Below are 17,437 nucleotides of genomic sequence, written 5' to 3'. Positions count from 1 at the left end.
AGGCTCCAAGAGGCCTGGCAGGAAGCCATTTCCGTCGCAGGCAGAGAATTCCATGCTGGCTGTAAAACAACATCGCTACTCAGCTGGTGCGACTCTCCCAGCCCACAGAAATATCTGGACTCTGGGAGAGTGGGTGCCTGCAACACTCTTCCTGAAGAGACAGGACACTTAGGGGGGCTGTTTGCTTTCTCCCCCACCTCAAGGTGAGAGCACTGGGACCACTGGTCCATCTGGCTCCGTATTGTCTACTATAGTGGTTGGCAGAAGTTCTCCAGGATTTCAGACCAAGGGACATTCACAGGCCTCTCTTGAGATGCTGCAGATTGAACTCAAGGCCTTCTGCATCGTGCAGAGCAGATGCTCCAACACTGAGCCCAGTCAGACTGGGTTAAAGGATACACATAGTGGAGATACATTCTGGAGCCCAGCATAGGAAGAACATAGGAAGGTGGCTTTTACCAGTTCAGATAATTGGTCCATCTGGCTCAATATTGTCTGCACCGACTGGCAGCAGCTCTCCAGGGTTTTAGCCACAGGTTCTCCCAGCCCCCATAAGGAGATGGAACCTGGGACTTTCTGCATAGCCAAAGAATGTGTTCCACCATTGAGTAAAGATGCAAGATCTCTGGCCTTCGTGCCACTTTCCTCCCCCACCCTTACACGACCCCCAATTCTCTAACAGGTGGGGCTGGGGGCTTTGGCACCCGAGGGAAAAGGAGCCACTGAACACATACCTGGTCTAGCCTACAGCAGCTGGGAAGCCCCTCCCCAGATGCAAACTCAAAAGGAGGGATAGGGATGGGGTTCAATTCACACTGTAATGTGCACCAACCTAATTCACACTTCCTGAAGTGAAGCACAAACCAAAATACAGCTCTCCTGTGACATTTTCAGGTCTCCAACCAAAGAACAAAAATGCATGTACTGTATGAGCCAGCTTACAAAAATGCATTCTCTTAAGAAAAAATCGCTTACAAAGGATGCATGTATATTAGGTTGAATTGTGGACAAATTAAGAAAAATGTGCACTAAAATGCTTAAGAATTATTAAGGTGGCTTTTTTTAAAAAATCACAAAGGGATGCAGGAATGTGGCGAAACTTGGCAAAAGGAGAAAATAGGAGACATCAGAATTGACAGATTGGCCTATCCCTATCCAAGAGTCAGGCATGAGGCGGCCTCCTTCAGCGGCTTGCCATCCTTGCTTCAACTGCAGGAGAAGACAACAAAAACCGTTCTGTTGAGGTCTGGATCACATGCAACGGTATTCCAACACAGTTGGGATCCCAAGGGCATTATTTTATGTTGAGAAGCTCTGACTCAGTAGTCTCTTTACCCAGACCAAGAAGATCTCATACCACCACATCAGTTTGTGATATTTTTTTAAAGTACACATGAAAATGCATTAACATTTTAGTGGAAATTTCTCCTGATACACGTTTGCAAGCACTTATGAAAGCTTGTAGCCAATGTTAATTCTACTCAGAGTAGACCCATTGAAATTAATGACTATCAACTAACTTTGTTGGAGGCAAATACATGCATTTCCCCATTAGTGCAAATTTCTCCTAATACACATGCATGTATGCCGTTTATCCTAATATGCGAATTTCTGCTGGGCAGTTTTCTCTAATACAATGCATTTCTAACATTATTTTCATGAATATATGCATTTATAGACATACTTCACAGCAGTGTATGTATTTCTTGGCTGGAGAACTGCAAAATTCAGACAGGTGTGAAGTTTGAAGGACGGTCACTATTCAGTGTGGTATTAAACAGATTTGCCTTTACATGTGAAATGAATCAAATTTCCTCCCTGTCCTTCCTGCCCTTTCCTCCTGGGTTTAGCTGTGCCCACCAATGGCATGGTGCCCCCAGCAGATACCCCCCTGAGGGAATGTGATCCTCCATGGGGTGAGGAGTTTCCCCACACCTGCGTGCAGTGTTTAAAAGGGATCAGCTACCTTGTCAGTTGAGGAGCAAGATGATTGTGAGTAGTACTTTTATTTTATATACTGCTTTTCTGATACAATCAAAAGCGGTGAAATGATGCCGTCGGAAGCACTGGGGTCCCCTGCAAACAGGAAGTAGACATCATCATGGGTTGGAAGAGCCAGGGCTATGAGGAAATGCTGTTAGAAGCCTGGGAAGCCATCTTGTTGCCCTGACAGAAGCTTTGTGGCCCTAGAAGCTGCATGACAAAGGAAGCTTTCCTTTTATTTTCTCTACGGTGCAGAAGACTCCCATTATTAGCACTAGTGAGGAAAGCAGTGGGGAGGGGGCTGGTTAGAGTGAGGTAAGGGAGACATTTGAGGTGTAGAGGCCTTTGGTAGGCTGCGCAGGCGGGTGCCGCAGATAAAAGTCTGAGTTTGTGTAACTTTGGGAAGCGAGGTGCGTGGCCGGGTCACACTGCAGCTGCATAAACCATTCAAGGACAGGCACCCCTTCCAGCTATTGCTCTGGGGCTGGAGTGAGGCCGGGCAGAGCCAAACCCCCACGAGGGCAAGGGGGCGTGTCATTAGGGTGGCCCTTCCTTCAAACGGGTGCGGCAGCCGCTCCTATTTCTTCACTTTGGCATCGTAAGTGCCAGCATGCTTGTAGGCCGAGACGTAGCCGCTGTTGTCCACAATGTTCTCCCGTCCGCTCTTGCCTTTGCCCTTCCCGCTCTCGTCGAAACGTTCCTTGTGGGAGCCTGTGTACTTGGACGTGTCGGTGAGCCTCTCCACCGCGCCCACAGCCTTGGCTTTCTGCCAATCACAAAAACAAGGGAGGGGGTCAGAACCATTCTTTGTTCAGCAACAACTACCATCACCCCTACTTCGGAACATGGCCTCCACATCACCTCCACCTCCTTTACTATCTACTAGGCAATAATATGAGGAGCTGCTTTGTACCAAGTCCAACCACTGGCACATAGAGTAAAGGTAAAGGGAACCTTGACCATTAGGTCCAGTCATGACCGACTCTGGGGTTAAGGTGCTCATCTCGCTTTATTGGCCGAGGGAGCCAGCGTACAGCTTCCGGGTCATGTGGCCAGCATGACTAAGCCGCTTCTGGCGAACCAGAGCAGCGCACGGAAACGCCATTTACCTTCCTGCCAGAGCGGTACCTATTTATCTACTTGCACTTTGACGTGCTTTCGAACTGCTAGGTGGGCAGGAGCAGGGACCGAGCAATGGGAGCTCACCCCGTCGCGGGGATTCGAACCGCTGACCTTCTGATCAGCAAGTCCTAGGCTCTGTGGTTTAACCCACAGCACCACCCACGTCCCTGGCACATAGAGTACCACTGGCTTTACCAACAGCTCTCCAGCATTGCAGGTAGCGGTCTTCCCCAGTCTTGCAATTTGGAGGCTCCTTCAAGTGGCACATAAGAGCCCTCCGGGATCAGACCAAAGGCCTATCCAGCTCAGCGCCCTCTACTCACAATGGCCAACGTTATTTCTGTAGGAAGCCCACAAGCAGGACATGAGCCCAGTAGTGCTCTACTGGAGACTGGCCTTCAGAGGCACACTGGCTTTGATACCTGAGGGAACATAGCCATCATGATCGATAAGTCTTATTCTCAATGATTTTGTCAATCCTCCATGAGGGCTGCAGGTATTAAACCTGGGGCTTCCCATAGGAAAAAAGGAGGTGTATTGGATGTGGGGTGCTTACGGAATTCAATTTCTATGAGTTCCAAAGCAGACTGACTTGAGCCATACCTGCTGTACTATCATAAAGACTGGAACATAGTTATCCACCCTATTTTACACTTCGCTGAATTTTGTGATAAAGTTCCCGGCTCGGAAAACAAAACAAAATGCCTTAAAATGCATATTAAAATGTGTACAATACTTTTCTTCTAGAAAAAGGTGCTGGTACTGCATTCCCTTGAGTACCCCTCAGAAAAAAGCACTGGACTGTACATAAATACATACAGTGAGATAAAAGATGTATATAAATGTACAATTTATGATAAATTGTGCATTGAAATATTATTTATAAACAAAATTCCATACTGCTTTCTTTTTTGTTAGTTAATGGGATAGAAGAGGTTCATAAACGATCACTTGTGGAATTGGAAAAGGACTGATCTGTCCAGAAGTACTGAGAGTGAGTTAAGCCCTACCATACGAGAAAGCTGCAATTCACTACCAGAATGCACACTTTGAATACAGACATTTCCTGGTACAATTCACAGAATCTCCAGGAAAGGCTTGGGAAACCCTGGAGAGCTGCTCCTAGTCAGTGGAGTTCAGGTGGGGAACCTGTGGTCTCCAGATATTACTGGCTTACAACACACACCATCCCAGGCCATGCTGGCTGGCGCTGATGGGAGTTGGAGTTCAGCAACACCTGGAAGGCCACCGGCTCCCCATCCCTGTCCTAGGCCCAACCTGGCCTGCTTCTGGATTCCCACCAGGAGTCTGTTCTGCTTCTTCCTCCAGCACTGGCAGCAGTTACTCACAGTGACGCCCACGTTAGTGGGTTCTTTGCCTGCCACCAGCTGGCAGATGGATTCATACGCTTCCTCTTTGCTTTTGTCCTTAAACCTCTTTGGGGCCAGCTCCTCCAAGGCCTTCTTGAACTCCTCATAGTTTATGACTCTGGCCGTCTTCCCTCTGGAACAGAAAAGGCACAAGGGACTCAGGAGCCAAATCGCAACCACCTTTGCTCCTCTGACTCATACACCGGGAGTGGGGAACCTTCTTCAGTCTGAGGGCCACATTTCCTTCTAGGCAACTTCTAAAGGGCCATAGGTCAGTGATAAGTGGGGCCAGACGCAAAAGAGGGTGAGGAATGAATACAAATTCTACCTTCGTACAGTAGGCTTGTTTCAATACACATTCACACCCCTTAACCACCTCCTTCCAGGCAACCCCGAACCATTATCAGAGTTCAAGAACACATTCCTGCCAAGCAAAAGCATGCAAGGAGGGTGTCCTGGCTCCCAGTTGCAGAAGGACAAGAACTTGCAAGTTCCTCCCATTGTTTAGCTGGGATTTGGTTCCGGGCAATTTCTACCACTCAATCTATTCCTGCTCTCTGAAGCAATAGAGCACAAGTCCGCTTCATCTTTTACATGACCTCCCTTCAGATATTTGAAGACTGCTATCATGTCTCCTCTTAATCTCCTCTTATCTGGGCTAAACATACCCAGCTCTATCCTGGGTGTCAACTTCTGGACAAGCTCTAGCTTGTCAACGTCCTTACAGAAGTTGTGCCATACAGAAGTGGACATGGTACTCCAGATGTGCTGTGACCATTGCAGACTAGAGTCCACTTCATCCTATGTAGTCAGGCCAGGCCGGACTGTAGTCCACAAAAGCTTATGCCATAATGAAACTGTTAGTCTTTAAGGTGCCACAAGAATCTTTGTTGCTTTTAAAAAAAGAGACTGTGTACACATTACCAGCTTAAAACACAGCTAGGTCGTTCTCAATTCAGACTGAAGTTGGTTTGGAGTGTGTAGACAACTTAAACATGGCTACATCTCTGAAAATCTTGCTATATACCAGCTAACTAGCTAGAATAACTGAAACATTTGTCTAAAAGTCCTAGAGACTGGGTAGCTGGTGGCAACACCTATCGGTGCTGAATGCTAACAGCTTCTGCAGCAAACTGGCAGAAATTGTCAAAAAGACCTCAACCCCCCAGAGAGGAAAGGTATGTTTGGAAGGACCACAAGAAAGGTGCTTCCAAACCAGGCCCACTATCCTACAAGTACCTGTCTTCACTCTGATTTTTTGCATGCAGGGAAATATTGGGTGTGTGAGAGAGCACTTAGATATGGAATTCCTCATTTGTGGCTTTAGGTGACGCCATCCAGAAAATAGCTTTACTTATTGATTCTGTTGCCTGCATAAACCAGAGGCAGGGGAACTTTTTCAAGCTGGAAGTCTACATTCTCTCCTAGGCAGCTTTTTGGGGGCCACATGCCAGTGGTGGCCAGAAGCAGAAGCAAAAGAGGGTGGAGCAATGGAGATTGATTTTACTTTTTGTACAACAGGCTTGTTTCTACACACACACAGTTCCCTGCCTCCAACCCCCATCCAGACAAGAACGAGTCGTCATCTGAGTTGCAGGACACATTCTAGACAAGCAAAAGCAGTCCAGGAGGGTGCAAAGCAAGGCTGGAGAGGGGTGTGGCCTGAGGAGCCAGAGAGACTTGGAGGCCACATTCAGCTTCCCCATCCCTGGTATAAGCTGAGTTATGACCAGACTCAAGTTCAGAACAGGTGACACACATGCCAAGAGCTTTCCCCAAACCACTAACTGCAACCATTCCACACACCTCTGAGAAATGGGGCTTCTGGTGGTTAAGTCACACATTAAGCTTAATGCACAGCCAGGCATCTATGTCTCAGTTTCCTTCAGAAGCTGGGCCTGTCCTGGGGTCACAAGTCTACATATTACACTTGTGTGCCACTACGACTGTTTTTTTGTTAAATTGATTTATAGCTGCAGAGGGCCTTACTTGCTGTTGAGATCACTGCAAGCCCAGAAGTTAGGTCTATCACTTCTCTCCCCAACTGTGATCCCACCAATATTATTATTTTTTAAATCCCCTTCCCGGCATTGCTACAAAGAGGGAAAAGATATACCTGGTGGGCTGGCCCAGCTCATCTCTCTCTTTCTCTCTCCCCCCCCCCCACATTAAACTGTAGCTGTCGCTGCTGCAGCCAAGGTGGTTTCCATTACAAGAGAGTTACACTAGCAGCAGTCAATAGCTGTTTGTTTTTTATTTTTGCCAGGACCAAAGGCTTAATTTCTCAAACAGCAGCTGACATGGAGCAGTTCAACAGTACAAACAAAAGTGTTCCTGCCAATATTGCTGAATCAAACCGGGACAGCACCATTGAGCAATGCATGCTCAGTCTCCCCAGAAGCACAGATGTGAAACACAACAATGCCAAACTGAAGCCGGCATTGAGCCAAAGAAGCTGTGTGTGTGTATCTTTTTAAGCTGGTGCTTGGCATTGACACAGAAAGCTAAGCCTCTTTTTTGTGGGTTGGACTGTTTTCTGCTAGGTTTGTAGTCTGGCTACAGACATGGTTTTTGAACATGTGCAGAGTTTCTGTCCCTTGTCGCCAGTAATGCAAGTCATCTGGAAAATTATGTACTGGAGTAAAGAAAAAAATTTTCACTGCCCTTAATCAGTTGAGATCTGGTTTATCTATTTTACTTATATTTAGTAAACAGATAAACATGTGCTGTGTTATTTTTACAAATGTGTTATAAAAATATCTCAAACATTTTTTCCAGAAGTCAAAAAATAGATTAGGAAGGTATTTGGTTAAAGTTATAAATCTAAGCATGTTACCCCTAGGGAATAAGCACCATTGAGCACAATGGGATTTCCTTCCTAGTCAACATGCATAAAATTGTGCTGTAAGTATTTGACTTGAGGGGAGTGGGGTTCAACAGGGCATAAGAAGTTGCCTTATAACAAGTTAGACTATTGGTACACCTAGCTCAGTGTTGTCTATGAATTTTCCAGGGTGGGAGTGGTAATGCTATGGGACCTCTTCAACTTGTATAGACACAGACACAGACACACACACACACACACACACACACACACACACACAAAACAACATATCTATGCACATTCTGTATAGTATGCATAGGATGTATATTTCTTTCTGGAGGTGGTTGAAATGACCACAATGGTTGTAACAGCAAATAAAATTGAAATTGACATAGCTTAGGGCCTCAGCATGTCTTAATGAGGCCTTGCTTGGCAGGCATTTTTTGTGCCCTATATTAAAACAGAAAATATGAATGGAAGTCTGAGGAAGGGCTGTAGCTCTGTGGAAGAGCATCTGCTTTGTATGCAGAAGGTCGCAGGTTCAATCCCCAACATCTGAGGCAGGTATGGGAGGGAAACCTGCCTGTTAGGGTACCAAGGATCTGATTTAGTATAATGTTCCTATGAATTAGTTCATTGGGCTCTTGCTTCCAGGGTCAGGGCTTCAGTGCTGTGGCAAAGACTTGCCCACGGGTTTCCGTCCCATCCGAGTCTCCTCGTTTTTGTAAATTAAGAACCAACACGAAGCAAAAGCAGAAGGAAGTGAGATGGAAGCAGGCACTTACTTCACCTTGCTGAAGACAATGTCCACATCTGTGCTGGTGACCCCTTTGCCATCAGTTACTTTGCAATCCTTACACAGTTTGGCCCAGTTCTTGCCATTCATTTCTTGCCCTGTAGCTTTGGTGTCACCGTAGATGGCAAACTTTCGGAAGCTCTCCTCCAATGAAGCCATGTCTGTGCTCTCAGCCATGATGTTCTGTAAAACGCACAGGGGGCTGCTCAGATCCAAGCAACAGGCATTACGTGTGCCATCATGTACACATTTCCTAAAGCTCCTCTAGACATTTCCCCCTACCTAGGGATGGTGGAATCTGTCAGTTTCATTTTCCCCTCATTTATCATTTTCCCCCCAAACTGGAATTCAGTTCTCCACATTTTCACAGCAACAGTTTGCAATTTTTGTTAAAAGCGGGGGCGGGGGGGGGGGGAAGAGTCCTTAAGACAATTCATCAGCATCTTAGGGCAACTTTCTCCTTATACACATTTTTGCAAAGCAAATTCCCCATATATAATGCATTTTTATATCTTGCTTTCAGTAATGTATGTGTATATATGAACACTTTACTCTAGTATATGTATTATAGTACACAGTAATTGACTAGAGAGGTGTATGGGGTGCTAGGGGTGGGGCAGTGCCTCTGGTGGGGGATATATTGCACTCCTTTTGGAGTCGTTTGTTCACTTTTGGTCCCCTGTCTGCACTCAGCTCTAACCTGTGGCTCCTAAAAACATGTAAAAAAAGCATGTAACAGCGGCTACACCCCAGGAAACGACTTTGACTGGCTGGCTAAACGAAGTGAGGGTAGCTGTCAAATGTTGTTGTGGTTGCTTGAGAGTAAACAGGCAGGACTCCGACCTGCCTTTTACAGGCTTTATTCTTGGTGCAAACTACTTACAGTGAAGAGCGTCGTAAGTTCATATCTGGCTCAATCGCTAGCAGAATGTGGTCTGTTTTTGTACCTCCCCCAGCATAAAAGTCGCGTCACCCCCAGCCTTTTCCGCCTCTCCCCGCGCCGAAGACTACTGCGCAGAATGGGCGCTGGCAAGGGCGCGCTTCCCGCCTCTCCGGCTTGCTCAGGCTCAGTGTTAAGGCTCTCCCTAGCATCCTCTGGCCCCTGCACTTCTTCTCCACTGGAGATGGGGCTTCCCCCCTCGCCGGAAGAGGAACTGCTTCGCAAGATTTTCGGAAGCTCCCTGTAACACAACTGCCCTTCCATCTCTTGCCTCTGAGCTGATGGCAGTTCCCTGACAGTAGCCAACGTATCTCAATCCCTTGGTGGAGACAGACTCCGGTAGATTGAGTAAACGAAACCAATACTGGGTTCAAACAGTTAAGAAGCCAGTTTCTGCACATGCTGTAGAAGGAAGAGAGGGGCAGATGGGACTTGTCAACCTAGGAAGATAACCTTTCTAGAAGAAGGAAAATCCTGGTCCTAAACCTCCACTTCCTTGTGGGATATCTTTGGGAGAAGAAAAGGCTAAGGAGTAAACCCTACACAAACCCAGAGTGGAGTCTCTAATACGGTTGGATGGCACCATGTACACCTCCTTCTGGAAACTGCTGCAGCCAAGCTGGTGCCAAACATATTGTTCTGCTTTCCTTTGGACCATATCAGTGAGGCTGAGAGGGGGGTCTTGTTATCTGGGTAGCCCAGGACCTCCATATACACTGCTCAGGCTTGTGCCCCAAGGAGGTCATTTCAGTGCTGCTAACTCAGCGGTTTGCCTTCATCCCTGGAGGCATGATCCATTGCCTCTCGAGACAGACAGATGCCAACCACTTGGCTAGAGAACTGCATTGCAAAATCTGGATAACTGCAAATTTCCAAAGGATTGGCTGCGTTTCAGTTCACAAATTGTTTTAGAAAGTGTGAATTAGAAAAATCCACATTTAAATGCAAAGTAAATTGGATTTCTCCCTGAGCTCCATTGTTGGTCTTAGTGCACTGTCTGAACAGATTTCTTGGTTCCTGAGATAAATCAGGGTATCATAGATAGAGCACTCTTCTCAAACCTTCTGTAGAAGCTACTGGCGTTTTCAGATTTATCATAAATTTTCCCCCTACTTCTGAAGTTCAGTATGCGAGCACCATTGTTGTCATAATCAAAAAAACCAGCACATGGACAAGAGGAAAGTGCAGTATGTTAAGGAAAATCGCTTTGCAAAAGTTGTGTGTTGTAGGCAAAAAGGTGTCTATTAGGAGAGATGTTCACAAAAACGCTGATGAATTTGCATGAGATTTCCCCCCAAGTTTTAAAATTTATTTTTGCAATCATCTATGCAAATGTGGAGAACTAAACTTAAGATTAGAAAAATGAGGAAACAAGGGAAACCAAAATGGACAAATTTGCCCATGCCTAGCAAGAGCAAACGTACCTTCCCAGCAAACGCCCTGGCTTGCCCTGTGTCAATGCCAGCACTAACTGGAATTTCCCCACACAATTATTAACTCAATCCACTGCTGCTTTGGGGAAACACTGTCCATTTCTCACGGACATTTACCCTCAGCTATCCCCTTGCTCAGGCTCCCTTCCAAGATCCACCCATGCCCGGGGCAGGCTATTAGGGCACTAGCCAGCCTGGGGGGCCTGCCAGGTCCAGGATCTTAGTTACGGCCTGACATTAAACAAAAACAGGCATGTGGGCTTGGCTGCTGGGGCGGCCACAGTTTGTGTTGCCTGGCGACGGTTGCTAAGGGCGGGTTGTGCTACTTGGACGTGGTTGCTCTGGGGAGGATAGTGTGGATTAGCATATGTACTTAACTCCACACTAACGGACATAGACATGCGTGTGAACTTTTCTCCCTTTCTCTCTCTCTCCTTAAAATTTCTCCTCTGCTGGATGAAGGTATCTCCTGGAAAGGAGCAGTGGAGCTGCAAACCCTACCGAACAGAAGTCACAGCCACACTTGGATGTACATGAATCTGCATGCACCAGAAATATAGTGGTACCTCGGGTTAAGTACTTAATTCGTTCCGGAGGTCTGTTCTTAACCTGAAACTGTTCTTAACCTGAAGCACCGCTTTAGCTAATGGGGCCTCCTGCTGCTGCCATGCCGCCGGAGCCCGATTGCTTATCCTGAAGCAAAGTTCTTAACCTGAAGCACTATTTCTGGGTTAGCGGAGTGTGTAACCTTAAGCGTATGTAACCTGAAGCGTATGTAACTTGAAGCGTATGTAACCTGAGGTACACTGTACGCAGCAGCAGGTGTACTGGGTGCACAACTGCAAAAAAAAAAATAATGGGCACAAATTATGCAGGTTTGGCAATTTGGAAAAGTGCAATAACATGTAGGCATATTAAACTATGGCTTTTTAAACTATGGCTTTTTTAAACAGATGAAGGGCAGTATAGAAATTTAATAAATAATAAATTAAAGAATGATGATAATGTACAGCTGTGTACTTATCCAATTGCAGAATCCTTGACTCTGCAAATGTGGAGAGCTAAACTCAGTGTACCTTGGTCAGTGTGCTTTACCCCTGAGGCACACATGCGGTAACCCATGTGAATAGCCACTCATAATTTAACTTTTTAAAATTATTTGCTGCAGCCCTCATCTAAGAAGCTTGAAGCTCAAACCTATATGTGTTTTCCCCAAATGTGCATCATTTTATACTTTACTTACATTGAACCTTACACTCCTCAAAAAGCTGGTTTGAAGGCTCCCTCTCCAGCAGAAGCTTTATGCATGTCTTACATTTTAATGTTGTAAATTTATTTTATGTTGTAAACGGCTACATTGTATGATTGAAAGTTTTCCTTTTATTCTCTGTTGTCCTTTTAAAGGCTTTGGCTATATACAATAAAACTGACTGACAGACTTGCGGCATGTTCCATAATAGATGCCCCTTTGACTGAGATTTAGGTTGACCGCAACCTGTGGGCCCCACAATTTGTCTCCCTGGCATGCAGAGGTAGAGATGTTTGTACAGGTGAGCAAAGCAAACTGCAAGTTTTCTCACTTTTCACACAAAAATTGATATGCATGCACCTAAGATTGGCTGAGACTCCCTTACTCACATAGGAGCCCTGATTGGTTGTGAGTCACAGTCGCAGCCAATCAGGGATCTTCTGCTAGACAGGGAGCCACAGCCTATCAGGACTCCCTGGTACACGTCCCTGTGTGTTTAGGGATAAATGCTCTGGCTGCAGTTTGCTCTCAGAGGGCATCTGTCTATCCCCACAGTCAGAGACATAGCACACAAAGAGCTGCACTTTAGGGACGCCCACTTGCCCTTCACACTCTACATGTTTACTGTGCGCAACGTCAGTTGTAGCCACAGCAAACATGATTGACACATAAATCGTGAAGCACCCAGGTAGAGGGCAGCAGCTCTTAATCCTTGTATTTATTTAATGTATTTATTTAAAACCAACCCTGCCTTTCTACAGTTGCTCAAGGTATGTATGGATTCTTTCACCATTTGGCCAACGCCTAACTAAGTCAGTCATTATGCTTGGCTTGCTAGTTGCGTCTTCTTCAGAGATCTTAGCTACACAAATACACACATACACAACTTACGTGGGCAACACAGAACAACAATCTGGTTCAATTCAGACAAGATATCACATCCATAGTTTGTGCTGACTGTAGTTTAGAACCTAAACCACCATTTCTACTTCCAAAGCTACAACAATTAAACTATGGTTTAGAGCTGCTTGTCTGCTTTCATTTCACGCATTCAATCCTGCCCAGAAGGTCCAGCAGACTCTCAAGGCATGGCAAAGGATCAGGGATGATGGGAGTTGGTGTCCTATAATATCTGGAAAGCAAGAGGTTCCCCATCCCTGCTATACAGTTCCTGGCACAGGAAGTACCTGGTACTACTCAAAGTGAAACCCTAAAGAAATTGCAACCTTTGGGGAAAAGGAAATATCTGTCATAGCAAAGCCCCCCACTGATTCTTCTTCTGCATGGCTGCAAACTTAAGTGGCATCAACAGTCGGCATGATAGGGTCAGTTCAAGTTAAAGAAAGGACCCCACAGGGGCTGCAAAAGTCAAAGGTATATCAGAGCTCAACCAGTGAACATCTAACTCCTCAGCTGGGAGGCTCAAGAATTTTATCCCGTCTGCATTTTTAAGGAAATTGGCCTGGCCTGCACTTCTTAGACAGAGGGTTCCTCCAAACTGGTGTTTTTCCCAGGGTGTATTTCCAACATGTCATTAATGCAGAAATAGTGCTGGCTTTATACTGGAATATCCAAACATTGTTCCTCTTTTTAGTTGCTCTGTGAATATTCCCCAATGTTACCACATAGTGCATTGAAGGGCCTCTCCGTTGGGCCCTTGGAACTCTTGCCTGGCGCACCCCCTCCTCAACCACACCTCTGTCTCCAGGTCACACTCCTCACTAGCCCTACTTCACACCCTCCTTAAGTTTCTGCCTGCCTGGAATGTGTACTTGACTGCCTCTTGCATGCCTGGATGGAAGTTAGAGGTGGCTGAGTAAGTGTGTGTAAAAATTAGCCTAATGTACAAAGGTAAAGGGACGCGGATGGCACTGTGGGTTAAACCACAGAGCCTAGGGCTTGCCGATCAGAAGGTCGGCGGTTCAAATCCCCGTGACAGGGTGAGCTCCTGCTGCTTGGTCCCAGCTCCTGCCAACCTAGCAGTTCGAAAGCACACCAGTGCAAGTAGATAAATAGGTACCGCTCTGGCAGGAAGGTAAACGGCATTTCCGTGTGCTGCTCTGGTTCGCCAGAAGTGGCTTAATCATGCTGGCCACATGATCCGGAAGCCATATGCCGGCTCCCTTGGCCAATAAAGCGAGATGAGCGCCGCAACCCCAGAGTCATCCGCAACTGGACCTCACGGTCAGGGGTCCCTTTACCTTTACAAAGGTAAAATGCACATTCATTGCTCCACCCACATTTGCTTCTGGCCCCTCCCACCACTGGAATGGAACCTTCAGAAGGTTGCCCAGGTGAACATGTGGTCCTTGGTCTGAAAAAGATTCCCCATGCACCCTTTAACCCCTGCTGTGGTCCCAGCTGGAATCAGACCCCCGGCAACTGCTATTTGCAATAGGAAGAAAGCTCCCACTGACTGAAACAGGAGTTTTCCTCTCATTCCAAACAACAGGGGATGCAGACAGAGGGTTAAAACTCGCTTCCCTCCACACCGTGGTTCCGATTTGGCTCCCTCTGCTCCGACCCTACACTGGCTACTTAGTGTAAAGCAGCCATCCCCAACCTGGTGCCCTTCAGATGTTTTGGACTACAATCCTTGTCCATTGGTGGGGATTGGGGAGAAATTTGATTTAGACTGTATTTAAAGCATACTTACCAAATCGCTTCAAAGCACTACGTGAACACAGCTATCCTTCAAAATTCACACTTCTACAAATTTCACAATGCAATTCTCCACCTATGTAATGTGTACAAAATGCATATACTGTAGTAAGCATGCATATAAATGCAAAGATCAGTGGAAATAACAATCATAAAGGCATGTTAGGCAAAATTACGAACAATAATGAGCATATTAGAATAAATTTGCACTAAAATGCTGATAAGCTGTTGCGGAAATGTGGAAAACTTGACTGTAAAAATGAGAAACCAAGAAAAACAGAAACTGACAAATTCACCCATCTGTCGGGGGTCTTCCCAAAGGGCACAGAAGATGGAGCAGCCTTGTGCACTGTTGCTTCAGAGTGCAGAGCACAAACTAATGGGTGGAAATTGCAGGAAAGTATATTCCCGATAAACCTCCGAGAAAGAGCTGTCCAGCAATGGGACAGGCTGCCTTGGGAGGTGATAGGCTCTCCTTTGCTGGGATCCATCCATCTCAGTGCTGTCTACACTGACTGGCAGTGGCTGTCTTTGGCTTCAGACCAGTCACTCCGTGTCCTACCTGGAGATACCAGGGAATGACCCAAAGACCTTCTGCATGCAAGGCTCTATCACTGAACTACAGCCAGCTTGCCTGGTGCAGTTTTCTATTCTGCCAGTTCAGCTGAACTGCTAGAAGCAGAAGCCTGAGAAATGATATCACCAAGCCAGAACAATGCCAGCGGCACTCAAAGGAGAGCATCTTGCTGGCCGCTTTTCTGCAAGCACGTAAATCCAGACATACGCAAGAACAGAGGGCTAAAGGCACAGTTGTGCATGATGCCAAAAGCACCTCTGTAAAACATCTCTCAGGCTTTTTGCGTGCATATGTGCATTCTCAACATCCGAAACAAAAATCAGAAGAGTCGCTTTTAGAAGCTGTATACCAAGTCAGACAATTTGTCCATCCCGCCCACTATTGTTTATTACTTTGACTGGCAGTGGCTCTGCAGGGTCTCAAGAGCTGTTTTTAAGTATGTTTAATTCATAATTTGAATGTTTTATATTTTTTTGTAAACCACCTAGAGGTTTTTGTACAATCAAGCGTTATAGAAATGTTTTTAAATAAATAAATAAAATCCATGCAACCTGAACCTTTAACTGGAGACACCAGGGGTTGATCCTGGGAAGCTGCTGCAGGCATCCATTTGGGATTATCACTAACGTTTAAACTGCACAGATGTTACAGTCCAAGATGGACAACTTGCCATTTTGTGCCTATTGGTCTGTGCTGGGTTTCTCCCAGAGGTTACTGAACTAGATGAGGTTCCAGTTTTAATCATGCTTAAAGGAGACCCATTGATTTCGATGTGTCTGCTCTAAGCACAACCAAGTCTGGATCCAACTCTGCATTTCTAAGCAAGAATGAACACACAAGACTCCTTACCACAGGTTAGTTACCGGTATGTTTCAACAGTTAAGAGGTCCCGGGTTGCAAATTTTAAAATTCATCAGCAGATGATGGGCGGAGATTCTAGAAAAGAACAGAGCAAAAGGTAGACAAAGCAATGTCAACTCATCCATGTTCTATGCAAAAAGAGATGGGAGGGGGAATCAATTTAAAGCATCAGGTGGGGGGGAAATCAAAAAGAAAAAAGGCTGCAGTTCAAACACACTTTTCCAGGAATAAGTCCCACTGAACTCAGTGCAGCTTATTTCTGACATGCAAAATTATGTTATGCAAATAAATAAATAAATTCCACTGGGAGGAAATAAACAGAGAGCGCTATCTTCTGCTTTCTATTCCACAATGCTGTTAACAACATGCATACCCTGGAACAAATAAAGAGCACCTAAAAGAAGCTTTATAGAGAGTCATGGGTGGATCTGCCTACTCAGGGTATGTGGTGCAGATCTAGTGAGTCAAATATTCATCAAAGCACAGCTGATGCCAAGCTAATTCCTCCATTTCCAGGTCTGCAGACACAACACAGGGATTCCTAACAGAGATTGCTCCCGTTGACAAGCTGCCCATTATCACAATCTGGTTAGTTAAACAAGCAGGGGAAGGAGGGTGTACCCGGTATTTATATTATACATGCATAGGGAACTAGGGAAGAGAAGGAATTATTCCGAATTAGTTAGTCTGGAGCCAAGTGACATCATCGCCTCGGGTGCAATGAAGAAAAACAGAGGGAGACCCCTCCACAAACACCCGCCTGGAAGCGGCACCCCCTGATGACCCTGCGACCGCAAACATCAAGCAACAGCCTCTCGGCTGTTGTTTACGTGGAAGTAAATAAATCCCATTGAAGTCACTGGGACTCCCTCCCGAATATGCATATAGAGAATCGGGATTGCAACCTTAGCATAGTGATGGGAATAAACGAAGAGATCGTCGGAGGTACATTGACTGAGAGGAAGGGAAGGAGCGGAATGCAAAGGTTTGGTCAGCATGCCTAGTAGGTGGATGCAGGAGGAACGGAGAGACGGGGGTTCCCCAAGCCTCCGGCTGCAAGAAGCCTGCATTGTCCACGGGGATGGGGATACCCCGGTTCCTCCTTACCCCACTCCGGATCCCCCTCGCCTGGCTATGCCTTACCCCCCGCGCGCGCTCCTTACCCGGCTTGCCTTCCACAACGCTGCGCCTTGCAAAAAAAGGGGGAGAAAGCCACCCCTCTGGCTCTTGGAGACGCGCCGCTGCCGGCGGGGCGAGGCTCGGCTGTTGATTCCCGTCTCCATAGAGACCCCAGTGACACAGCGCGGGGAGGGAATAGGAAGCGGCGGGGGGGGGGGGGCGTGCAAAAGCGAGGAAGAGCCAAGACACCTCCCTCCGGGGTAGAGGGAGGCGCAGGCGCGCTGGGCAGCCCCTCCGCCCGCCCCAACGTGGGCCTGGCGCCAAATGGGCCATTAGTGCGACGGTGAATGATGCTGAGACCTTGGGATTGTTGCTGCTGCTGCTGCTGCTGCTGCCTCCGGAACATTAGCGGGGAATAAATGGATGGCATCGCGGGGGGGGGGGGGGGCAGCAGGAGAGAGAGATGCTTATGTCATCCTGAAGTTCTCAGCAACCTTTTCCT

General features: G+C 46.6%; 1 protein-coding gene across 2 annotated transcripts; it reads right to left on the bottom strand.

Annotated features, from left to right (window-relative positions):
• Nucleotides 1-1,990: 1,990 nt before the first annotated feature.
• On the bottom strand, nt 1,991-17,127 carry TPPP3 (tubulin polymerization promoting protein family member 3). 2 transcript variants are annotated; one of them, XM_028739700.2, is made up of 6 exons: nt 16,980-17,126; nt 15,805-15,891; nt 14,374-14,454; nt 8,085-8,278; nt 4,455-4,608; nt 1,991-2,749 (listed from the first exon to the last, which is right to left on the bottom strand). In XM_028739700.2, the coding sequence occupies exons 4-6, from the start codon at nt 8,270-8,272 to the stop codon at nt 2,561-2,563; spliced, it is 531 nt and encodes a 176-aa protein (XP_028595533.2). In that variant the 5' UTR covers nt 8,273-8,278; nt 14,374-14,454; nt 15,805-15,891; nt 16,980-17,126; the 3' UTR covers nt 1,991-2,560. The 2 variants fall into 2 exon arrangements, with proteins under 2 accessions (XP_028595533.2, XP_028595534.2); XM_028739701.2 differs by lacking the exon at nt 14,374-14,454 and having other exon boundaries at nt 16,980-17,127.
• Between the last annotated feature and the right edge of the window lie 310 nt (nt 17,128-17,437).

The sequence above is a fragment of the Podarcis muralis genome, chromosome 7, assembly GCF_964188315.1.
Source record: "Podarcis muralis chromosome 7, rPodMur119.hap1.1, whole genome shotgun sequence".
NCBI classification, from domain to species: domain Eukaryota; kingdom Metazoa; phylum Chordata; class Lepidosauria; order Squamata; family Lacertidae; genus Podarcis; species Podarcis muralis.
The sequence above is the reverse complement of the archived record's forward strand: the minus strand, read 5'-3'. Positions and strand labels throughout refer to the sequence as shown.

Excerpts from the sequence above, each read along its gene's own strand:
- TPPP3 (XM_028739701.2), bottom strand. The coding sequence starts at position 8,272 with ATGGCTGAGAGCACAGACATGGCTTCATTGGAGGAGAGCTTCCGAAAG. Across the intron at positions 4,609-8,084 it reads ATTGTCTTCAGCAAGGTGAA|AGGGAAGACGGCCAGAGTCA; the intron begins GTAAGTGCCTGC and ends TTTCTGTTCCAG. Across the intron at positions 2,750-4,454 it reads CCACTAACGTGGGCGTCACT|AAAGCCAAGGCTGTGGGCGC; the intron begins GTGAGTAACTGC and ends TGTGATTGGCAG.